At 45.7% G+C, this 11,305-nt stretch overlaps 1 protein-coding gene across 7 annotated transcripts in view; it reads right to left on the reverse strand.

Annotated features, from left to right (window-relative positions):
• Nucleotides 1-9,992, reverse strand: part of SINHCAF (SIN3-HDAC complex associated factor) — a 32,203-nt gene extending 22,211 nt beyond the window's left edge. The window contains exon 1 of one of the 7 annotated variants that reach the window (XM_078075839.1): nt 9,811-9,992. Coding sequence is in view for 1 of the 7 variants with exons in the window: in XM_078075838.1 (XP_077931964.1) it covers nt 6,191-6,197 (7 nt within the window). In the remaining 6 variants the exon portion in view is untranslated. Of the gene's footprint in view, nt 1-642; nt 1,056-6,190; nt 6,211-7,483; nt 7,590-7,889; nt 7,903-8,757; nt 8,780-9,467; nt 9,488-9,810 lie in introns of those variants that run through there. The other 6 variants (XM_078075843.1, XM_036111059.2, XM_078075844.1 and 3 more) reach the window with 6 other exon arrangements.
• Between the last annotated feature and the right edge of the window lie 1,313 nt (nt 9,993-11,305).

The following is an 11,305-nucleotide window of genomic DNA, read 5'->3' on the forward strand; positions in this document are numbered from 1 at the left end:
GAGATTACGAAGCCAAAGAGCAGGGATGGTATCTATTTTACACTTAATTCAACATGCAGATGGTAAGTATACTGAGTGCAACACAATATAAATGGGAAAGAAAAGGAATCTTCACAGCAATAGTTAATACTGAAGGGATGCTATTTAAGAAGTTTTCTGATAGGGGCACCTGGGTGGCTCAGTCGTTAAGCGTCTGCCTTCGGCTCAGGTCATGATCCCAGGTCCTGGGATCGAGCCCCGCATCAGGCTCCCCACTCCGCGGGAAGCCTGCTTCTCCCTCTCCCACTCCTCTGCTTGTGTTCCTGCTCTCACTATCTCTCTCTCTGTTAAATAAATAAATAAAATCTTTAAAAAAAAAAAAAAGAAGTTTTCTGATAAATAATTCTAGCCTTAAAGAGGGTCTTTTAACAATACTAAATTAATTTTAAACTTGACTTTAATCAGGAAACAGTATGAAGAATAGTGAAATGCAAATTTTAAAGCTTTTAGTACCCTTTTTAATATGGAATTGGAGACAGTGAGGTGAAAAACTTAATTCTACGGAGTATTCTTGTCTTTTATATCTTACAAGGGTATTAATTTAACATTTAGAAAAATAGAGATTTATCTTCTTATGATAAATACAACATCTAATTGGCTCACCTTTTTTGGTACACTTTGAAGGACACCAACAGTTCCTCCTAAATACAACTTCCCCAATTCCACTTTCTAGATTCCTTTCAGGAAGTAAAGGGTTTTTTTATTTTCAAAAATACCTTTCAAAACTCAAAATGCCACTGAATGGACTGGATAGAAGAAAACTGAAAGAGAAGTTATGTATGCCAAGGGTGAGAAATCAACTTTATAGTTAATGTCACAATTTGTCCATGCCACTTAGGGAAATGAAATTCTGATTAACACATTTACGAGTGCAACCTCCCAAAAAAGTATTCCTAAAGTGTTTTTCATTTTCAATAGACCAAAACCCTACAGCTTCTAATCATCACTTTTTCTTAAAAACTAACTGACACAGACCTTAAAGAAAAAAAAAAAATACACAAGATACTGGAAGCATCCTAAATGTCCATGGATTCTTAGACTGGTTAAATTATGATGTCTTCGAGGCGCCTGGGTGGCTCAGTCGTTAAGTGTCTGCCTTCGGCTCAGGTCCTGATCCCAGTGTCCTGGGATGGAGCCCCACATCGGGCTCCCTGCTCTGCCGGGAGCCTGCTTCTCCCTCTCCCACTCCCCCTGCTTGTGTTCCGTCTCTTGCTGTGTCTCTGTCAAATAAATAAATAAAATCTTTAAAAAAAAATAGGTTTTTAAAAACTAATAACTAGCGGTTGCCTCTGAGGGGAGCAAGAATGAAAGAAGCTTACTTTCACTTTCCTCTTTCTAGCACCACGCCCCAAAACCTTAGTTATCATCGCACACCTTGACTTAACTAAAGAGGGATCTGAAAGAGCCCAGAGAGCTTAAACAAACTTCCTCAAAGACACAAGATGGAGAGATACACATTAGGAAATATGCTCCACAGCAGAGAGAGTACAGAACAGACATGGAGCAGAATGGGAAGGAAGCTGCAGAGAAGAGACAAGCAAAAGATTTGTAAAGTGGGAAGGAAGCAGCGGTGAACAAAGACAAAAGAAACCAAGCAACCAAAGACAACTTTGAAGTGAAGGAGATGGCATTTCTTAAATGACAGGATGATGGGAAAGGAAGAGAGATAAACACTGAAAAACACCCGTGATCAAAAGTTATGAGCAACCTTTAGTTGCTATAATTGTTAATGTCACCCTCGACACCATTTTTAGTCAGTGGTATGCTATCTTCAATCACCTGTAAGTACAGGATCCAGTAAACACTAACAGTGTAACTGGAGCAACACTTCACGGAGTCAAATAGGACTAAGTGTGTTTTGTGTTCTGATGCTGCTAGGCCACTTGGCTGCAATGTTCCCTCACAATGAGCCCTGTTTCATCAGCAATTAAGGAAAGCCATGGAGCAACTGAACATGATTATTCCCTCTTACCTCCTTGATACCAATCCATATCCCAACATCAAAAGTTCTGAATTTACTTATTCACTTTTAAGGGACAAATTTTAACTTGCCTGGAGGAAAACTGAGAAAGGGTTGTGGACCCCACTTGTTTGCCATTGGCTTCTTCACACATGCACCCAGTCTCTGAGAATTTATATGGTTAAGTATTTATTATGGCTGCCTATGGAATCCACACTTAGCAGAAGAACCTAGAACTCATCCTACAGGAAAGAGGTCAAACTCAGAAATAAAGTCTTCAACTGAAATAGCATAAGTTAAAAATAAAAATCAAAAAAATCCAGGTCTCTGAGTTTTAGATAGTGTAAAAAAAAATACTAGGTCCTCCCATTTTTTTTTTTTTTTTTAAAGGTTTTATTTATTTGACAGAGAGAAAGACAGCCAGAGAGGGAACACAAGCAGGGGGAGTGGGAGAGGGAGAAGCAGGCTTCCCGCGGAGCAGGGAGCCCGATGCGGGGCTCGATCCCAGGACTTTGGGATCATGACCTGAGCTGAAGGCAGATGCTTAACGACTGAGCCACCCAGGCACCCCTCCCATTTTTTTAATAGTGTGAAAAAACACTGGGTATCCCAATTCTAGATTAGGAGTGATTCCAATGGATGAGAAAATTGTAAAGGTTGGGGACTGCTTCTAAGGGATGATTATTATCATTTAAGAAATGTAACTACTGTTGAGTCTAGTGAAAAAAGCACTGTAATGAGTCAAGCTGGAGTCTATTTCTGCTTTTGTCTTTACAACTGAATAGGAAGTCACTTCTAATTTTATTTGCCCCTCTGCAATATTAGGGTGAAATCTCACTTCTACTTTCCAGGGATGCTGTGAAGCAAAGGTATGAAAATACCAGTGTCTGTATACCATCTATTTCCTTGAATTTATAAGACTTGCACATTATAGGGGCGCCTGGGTGGCTCAGTCCTTAAGCGTCTGCCTTCGGCTCGGGTCATGATCCCAGGGTCCTGGGATGGAGACCCACATCGGGCTCGTTGCTCGGCGGGAAGCCTGCTTCTCCCTCTCCCACTCCACCTGCTTATGTTCCCTCTCTCTGTCTCTCTCTCTCTCTCTCTCTGTCAAATAAATAAATAAGATCTTTAAAAAAAAAAAAGAGTTGCACATTATAGAAATATAAGCTCAATCTATCCCAGGACATGTCCAACAAATTAAACTGAGGATAGAATCCTGATTTCTGAAGGTTTTCTTTTAAGCCCAGGTTTGTGGGAAAAGAGGAACTTGGTCTTTTCAGGGAGATTTTAAGGTCATGAAATTGGACCACATTCTTTTCTGTGAAGCTGTCGTGTTTCCAAACTTATGAAAAATGTTAAGAACCGGGACATGGTAGCATATACCTGGTCTGACCCAAACCTCAGAAAATTTTCTTAAGCTCTCTGACCCTTCCATTTCTGAATAGTACCTATTAAAGCATCAACACAAGGACTGGCAAGTCCTAACCTTTAAATACTCTAAATTAATTCTATAATCTTCTCTTCCAGACATGCTCTTCTGGTGTTCACCTTAGTTATGACCTATAACGTCACACAAAAAATCTGGAAGTCAACTGGGCTCTCCCTTCTCATCCTCTGCATGGCTCCCAACATGTTTCTACTATGAAGTCCTTAAAAGATTCTACTTCTTCCTTCACGTCTCTGGTTCATGTCCCTTCTGTGCCCACTGCCCATTTGTTCCTCATTATGGTGCTGGAGCCTCATAACTGACTTCCTCAGAACCTTCAAACAGGTGGTCCCTTCCTAAAGCTCAAACATTAATCATCTCTTCCAAGTTATTAAGACGGGCTTTAGGATAATATCTAAGCTCCCTGGCAAGAAATGCAAAGCTTTTCAGGATCTGGTCCTGCCTACCAGCTGCTCCCAACTTGGAATCCTGATATTCCAGGAGTGTCAAACCAACTTCAATAACTAGCCACATCTCTACTCAGGTTGTTATCTCTGTCTGGGATGGTTTCACCTCCATCGCCTTAACTCAGGAAATTAAACAAAAGCTGTCTATACCTGTATTATAATACCTAACATAGGATTTTTATATACTTGTTTGCTGTATTATCTTCTCCTCTCAATGGTAAACTGTTGCAGGGCAGGAACTAAGTCTTATATTACAACCAGGTGCTGCCTGTACATGGTACACAGATACACCAAGAATTTGCGAACACCTGAAGAGTGGGATAGGCAAAACAGATCTGAACAGTATACTTAAGGGCACAGATGGGAAATGGCGTCCACAATAAAAAGGTGCATTAAAAAACTGATATTTTGAATGGAGTCATTTTTAACACTGTCTATAGACTTTTGCAGAAAAAAAAATTGTGAGGTTCAAAGATTTCCAGGGAATGTAAACCAAGTGAATTACTTTAATTAGAGAAGATTAATAGTAAATAATTCAATGCTTTCATAACAATCAGTAGAAAAATATTTCTTATTTGAAGCAGGCATGTGGGGAGGAAGGAAAGATTAGGAGAATAGTGTGGAACAAAATGAAACCTCAAAATGAGAGCTATTTAAACTCAGCATACATTAACATGAACCAAATTAAAATTACATTAAGACAGATCAAACTTACAATAGGTGGAAACAACTCAATAAAAAGCTAGCAATGAATTATTTTAGTTCAATTGCAACTCTCATATTTCTGGTACAAAAAGAAAACCTTCCTTGAAAACAAACTGCCTTCTCTTGGACTAGATGCATTTCCAGATCATTTCCATAATACAGAAAACCTTAGTTATAGACTCAATTAAGAGAGAAACTGGGGGCGCCTGGGTGGCTCAGGTCATGATCCCAGGGTCCTGGGATCGAGCCCCACGTCGGGCTCCCTGCTCAGCGGGGAGCCTGCTTCTCCCTCTCCCTCTGCCTGCCTCTCTGCCTACTTGTGCTCTCTCTCTACCTCTCTCTCAAATAAAATCTTTAAAAAATAAATAAATAAATAAGAAACTGAAGAGCCAAAAGACAATGAAATGTTTTCAATTTATAACCTTCCAGAGTCAAAACTAAGTGTGGGAAATCCAGGACTCTTGTGGACAAGAGAAATCAGGAAGAAAGAAAATGGCATTTTCTTGATTTCCACAAGTTTTTGATATAAAATGGTTCAATCAGAACTGGACAGGCAACCTGGTGTAGAAGACAATGTCTTCCCAGAACTAGTTTCTGAAGGTGGGGGAGAGGGCCAAAGACACTCATTCTTTCCACTCAACATTTACGGAATTATTTCCTCCAGCAAGGTTACTGGCCCCAGGCCTCAGTTTTGTCTCCTGTAAAATGTCCACTTCCCAAAGTTGTGAGAACAGCCAGTATTTACCAAGTACATTACTTGCTTAACTATTTACAGCTTTGTGAAGTAGGTATTATTATTACTATTTTGCAGAGGAGAAAACTGGACCACAAAGTGACTTATTTAACATGATCACAGCTTTGAAACCTAGGCATTTTAACCCAACTTCCGAACAACCAACTAGTGCATCAACAAATGGGTTCCCTTCTTTCTCAGCCAATTATATTCCCTTTAAGTATAAATAAATAAATAAATGGTCGTATTTTTAAAGCAACCTACTATGTGTTAGCATGGTAAATTAATTTGTCCTAACAGCTTATGCGGTTGGTTTAGATTTCAAGTAAGCTTAAGCTTTCACCAGTGAAAAACTTATTTTACATGGAAAATCATTCTCAAATTGCTTTTCTGACATAAATCTGCTGGAGTCTGAGCCCCATGAGCCAGGTTTTTCCAGGGCCTGATTACAACTGGGAAAATAAATTGACCATCCAGGTTCCAGACCTGTAGAGTTAAGAATACTGCACAACAGCAGTACACTGCTGCCTGGTACAGGTACTACACACTACACTACACACTACACAGGCCTGCTGCCCACCAAAGTTCCAGAATGCACTACCTATTGAACTTTTCATGTCCAAACTCCCTCAAAAAGTAACGCAAAAAGAAAGGTGGTAGACCTTGTCTGTCAGTCTTTCCCACTCTCCATTCATTCACCTTAATAAATCAAATCTCCCTTGCACATATCATGTGTTATTTAAAATAAAAACTATTAAGCTCCTGTATTTGAAATCTCCCAGAACCCTGAAATTCTAGCTGTATCCCAGATATAAAATACTAATTAAGAAAAACAAATCAAAGAATCTTAGTGTACTTACAAAGCATCTCTTATGCTTCTTAAATAACCCAGAGAAATAACTGCACAAAAGAAATTCATAAAGTTATTAAATACAAACTTTTTCATTTTCTTGACACGTTCCTTCTACCCACTTGAGAAATGTACTGTTACTAGTATTGGCTGCCTTTAAGTATTTGTACTTTGGTCAACCAAAACTTGGGAGAAACATGTCTATTTAATAACAGAACAATGAAAAGCACAATTTGTAGAGGTTTTTTGTTGTTGTTTGGGCGTGGCATCTAAGGATATTATTTTTTGGTAACGACCACTTTTAGATTCTAACCCTTAAACATGATCCAAACGCAGGAGAAATCAGGAAAGAAGCAGCAGATACGGCGCTGCTTATCGGCTGTCTAGACTGCAAGCAAACCCCAAATACCAAAGAAGCATCCATGTGTCAAACCAGCATAATTTTTGAGCTATGCCTGGGGCCACATTAAAAAAAAAAAAAAAAAAAAAAAAAAGTTGGCTTGAAAAGAAAATCTAAGAGGGGTAACCAGAAGGTCAACCCCAGTTCACAGGAACTAGGAAGCGGCTAGCAGGGATAGTATAGCCTTTTACCCTGTCATCCCCCTGATTAGCTTCCTCCCCAATCCCCATATAAAATCTCCAAGAAAGGCCCAACTCCCTACGAGCTAGCTTCTTCAAGGTCATCCTAAGATAACGCAGTGAACAATCACCAAACATTGAGCCAGGCATACCTTTAGGCCTAAGAGAGATTTTCCCCCTTCCCCAAATGGTTATATAAATACTTTAAATGCCATCAGGCTTTTCTCCAACTCCACCAGAAACAAACTCCCAGACTTTAGATTGAGCAACTAAATAAACATGTTCGGTTTTGCGACCCACATTATTAAAAGGCTTTTCAAGTCTGGCAAACTCCAGTTCAAAAACAGGTGCTTTCACTGTATTTTTAATGACAAGGTCAAATTCATATTTTTAATTTTTAAAAGAAAAAGAAGAAGAAAAGTTTTTTCAACCTCCTTACGACAACGTGAGGCGTGGGGACTGGGGGAGTATCGCCGGGGTAAAACTGCCTCACACAGGCTCCGTATTGGTCTAATCAGTAATTCCTAGTCTTCCCAGCGCCTGTAGTTACCCCAGGTTAGACGGAGAAAATAAAAACAAAGAAACCTACTAGGTCTAGTTACCAGAACAAACTGCACCGCCCTGCCACCCCAAGAAACCAACCCCACCCGCAACCAAAACAAACCTCGCCCCTCCCGGATCCCCCTCCCACACGTAAACACACAAAGAAAACAGCAGCACGCACAGTTCAGCTACAGTCCTCACTTCCCTTTGGAGGACAACGGGGAGCCCCGAAACTTCCCCACGGTGGTTTTTTCGGGTGTCGTCGGGGCTGGGTCCCCTTAACGTGCGGGCCACGGCTCGACTGCGGGGGGTTGAGGGTGCTCGCCGCACGCACCGGCTTCCCAGAAAGCAGCAAGATGCCTCCCCAGTCCTCCCGCGGCCCTCCGGCCCCCCCAACGCGCTCCCCCACCCCACCCCGGCACGCGGTGACGGCCGAGAGAGAGGCACCACGGCAGCAAATAGAAACGCTCCCCGGTGGGTTTGTTGGTAAATAGAACAACTTGGGTCGGAAAGTTCCTGCGGAAAGCTGCTCGCCCGAACGAGGGCGGCAGGAGGTGACCCGCGTCCCTCGCCGCCTCCTCCCTCACCTGCGCCGGAACAACGGGCCCCCGCGCACGCCCGCCCGCCCGCCCGCCCGGCGCCTCCCGCAGGCCGCGCCTCCCGCACGCCGCGCTGCCGGGGCTTGTTCCTCCTCATGGCTTTGCCCTGACGTAATTCAAACATGGCAACAGTTCGACTTCAAAGGCGAATCCACAGACCTCCCAAACACAGGCTCCGGGCCACGGGTAACGGGCCAAGAACTCGGGGCCACGCTCTCCCGGCCCCTCGGCCGTCGCGGCACTCGGCGCCCGTGCTGAAGCGCCGGGGCCCCGAGACCGCCGCCTCCCTGCCCGCCCGGAGCGCGGAGCACGCCGCCTCCCCGCGCACCAGCATGGCACCTCACACCAGCAGCGCCGCCAAAGTTTCCCCGCGAGGGGCTGAGGAACAAAAGCCCCTCTCGAAACTCGCCCGAAGTTCGGGGGCCCGGGCCCGCACGGCCCTCCGCCCCGCGGCCGCCCCGAGCGCCGGCGGGGCCCGCACGGGCACATGCAGCTCTTTGTTTTCTGTCCAGCCGGGCGCTGCCTACGTGCAGCATCAGGGATGTCGGATTGTTTCTCAGAGGCGAGACACTTGACGATCACCCTGGGGAAGGGTCCGGGCCCCGCGCCCCGAAAGCCCAGAGCCTGTCCCCCCTTCCTCCCCTCAGCAGCAAGCCCATTTAATCAAAGTTTTTCAGTGTCCTTGATGAGAAACGCCCGATTACCCGCCCCGCACCAGCGGAGAGTTGGCGACTTTCACTCTGCTTTTTAAACTGGCAAGACGCCATCATCAGCAAATCACATTGTCCTGCCGGCCGGCCGGCCCCAACAGCACCCGCATCTCACTGCCGGCCCGGAGCCGGACACTCACACAGACCTCCGGCGAAAACCAGGGTCGCAGCCCCAAGCACGTGGTCTGTCATATTCAGCACAAAAAGCTGTGCCCTCAAGAGTTCTTTCACTCCTTCGGCGCAGACAACGCCGCTGCCTCCATCCCCAAGTCAACTTGGCTCTGACTGGCCATCTTAAGCCGCACACGGTTACCCCAGAAAGCCCCCGCCGTGGCGCCCACATCTACGCTACAGGTGAATAAATTGCGAACAAAACTTGAGGCTCCACAGACACATCGGCCCCCCCGCGCTGCCTGGGCGCGGCCCGGGGGGGAAGAGGCTTTGGGAGCCGGGCTGCTTCGGAGCGGCCGCGTGTTGCTCTCATTGTCGCATCCGCATCCCCCCGGAGTTCGGCAAACAACGCCACGCCGCGTGCACCCCGGCCACCCCGGCGCTGACCCAAACGGCCGATTTAAAACCCCCTCACGCCCGCCAGCTCGCAAGTAGACGGCAACTTAAGTTTCCGAGCGAATGGCGTTTATTGTCCACCCTTCTCAAACACGCGCGGGGGGCTGCAATCAAACTAAACCACGAGGTTCAACCACGGCGCCCGACCACTCCCGGGGCGCGCGCCCACGCGGATGCACCAGCCCGGGGCCCCTCCGCAATTGCCAGCAAGTCGTTTTTCTCTCGGGCCTTCCAGCCACCGAGCTCCTTTCCGCCAGAGAACACTACGGCTGAGAAAAGTCATTGTCACCTTCAACGTGGATCCCTCAACTCCGGCGACTCCTCACTCGTTTGCAGCCTCCACTCACTTCCCCCACCCCAAGACTTTCGGTTTGCCTCCAGTACCCTCCCCAATTAAAAAGACACACTAAACATGTGTATACAAAAGAACCCGGGGTTTGAAGATCACGAGAACATTGCTCCCAGCAATGCCATCTCCAAGACAAAACTTCCTGTGCGTGCGTGTGTGTGTGCGTGTGTGTGGAAGGACTGGGGGAGGTGGGGGAGGTGAAAAGAGAAAAAAAAAAAAAACACTCTGAAATCAAAGCCTTATGAGACAGTTTTGCACCAGAGTAATGGTTAGAGTCACTCACCTTCCAAAGGCAGCCGTTCCACACACAATAACGTTCCCGAGGTGCGGAGTGCACGCCAAGCCAACCCCCCCTCCAATCGCTCCCTCCTCCTCAACTGCCTTGTCTAGAAAGATTGTCTCCTGCAGTTCTGCAGTTGCTACCGCTGGCCGGGAAGGTGTAGATTCCGCTTTCCCTCTGCGCACGCGCGTCTCCCGGTACAAAATTCTCCTGAATCGAACTTATTTGCATACGGGCGCGCGCGCGTAGAGGGCTGGGAGGGGAGAAGGCCCGGCGGCCGCGCGCGCTCCCGGGGCCTCTATTGTCCTTTTAAGGGGAGAAGCGCCGCGGCGCGGGAAACGAGGCGGCCAGAGGGAAACGGGGGCGGGGACTGCTTACTACGGCTGACGTCACGTAAACAAACGCCCCCTGGCTGGAGGCTGCGGTGGAGGGGGAGTGGCGGGGTGGGAAAGGCGGAAAGGTTAGCGGCAGAGGGAGAACGTTTGGCTGCGTGTCGTGCTTTCGAAACACCCTGAAGTTCTTGGGACGCACCGTTTCTCGTTGAAAAATAGTTTTGGAAGCTGTTTTTGCAAAATTGTCACACTTGTGCCCACTTTCAGGCTGGAGGCGACAGGGGAGGTGGTCTTCCAAGCAACCAGACTGAATTTATGCCTCCTATATTTCCTAAATTTTGTTTGAAGTTGGGTTTTTGAAGCTTTTTTTTTTTTTTTAGTCCTCTGGGACCAGGAGAGGTTCGTTTTTCCTGCAGTTATAATGAGACGTTTAATAAAGTCCCATTTTGACACTCTGTCCATTCATTAACTCCCGCCTGCCCTCCTCAAGCAGTAACCCAGCCCATAACGATCCAATTTTTCCCCCACTTTGGCCTTAAGATTTCAGGTTGAATGGTTGTTAATTTCCGTGGGAACAGTGTAGCTTTCCTAAAAGACTAGTCGGTGGAAAGTCAGTAATCTAGGAACATGCATCCCTCCTCCAGCTGCTTGTAAAGGGTATTCCACTCACCCAGAACTAATACCAGTAACTGGTGGTCTTGGGAATGGAAAAGTAGCCAGTCAAGTGCAGACTTTCCCTAATGAAATATATAATAAACCAACAATTTAAAAGCTTCCTGTCCCAGGAGGAAAGAAAAAAAAAACTGAAAAATTGAAGTAACTCTTCTCATGCTAAGTGAAAAATGAAAAAAGAATAATTGAGATACACCTTTATTTGGGGAACACACCTAACACCAACAGACTGAGCCCCTGATGAAATGATAGAGGGAGGGTGGGGAGAGAGGAAGGATGTTTTTCCCAGAAACTTGATATTGTTCCCAAGCTACAAAAGTGTGGACATCAACCATAAAACTTAATCATCTGCTGACAAGTTTCACTGCTTTCACTGTAATGTCAACAATATGGATTTAAATAGATACTTCTGAAACGCTAATTTAATTCAACAACCAATTCATAGTACAGTCAAGACAAACCCACTTCCAACGTCTTTCAACTAATGCTTCTTT

The sequence above is a fragment of the Halichoerus grypus genome, chromosome 6 (assembly GCF_964656455.1).
Source record: "Halichoerus grypus chromosome 6, mHalGry1.hap1.1, whole genome shotgun sequence".
Lineage (NCBI taxonomy): Eukaryota > Metazoa > Chordata > Mammalia > Carnivora > Phocidae > Halichoerus > Halichoerus grypus.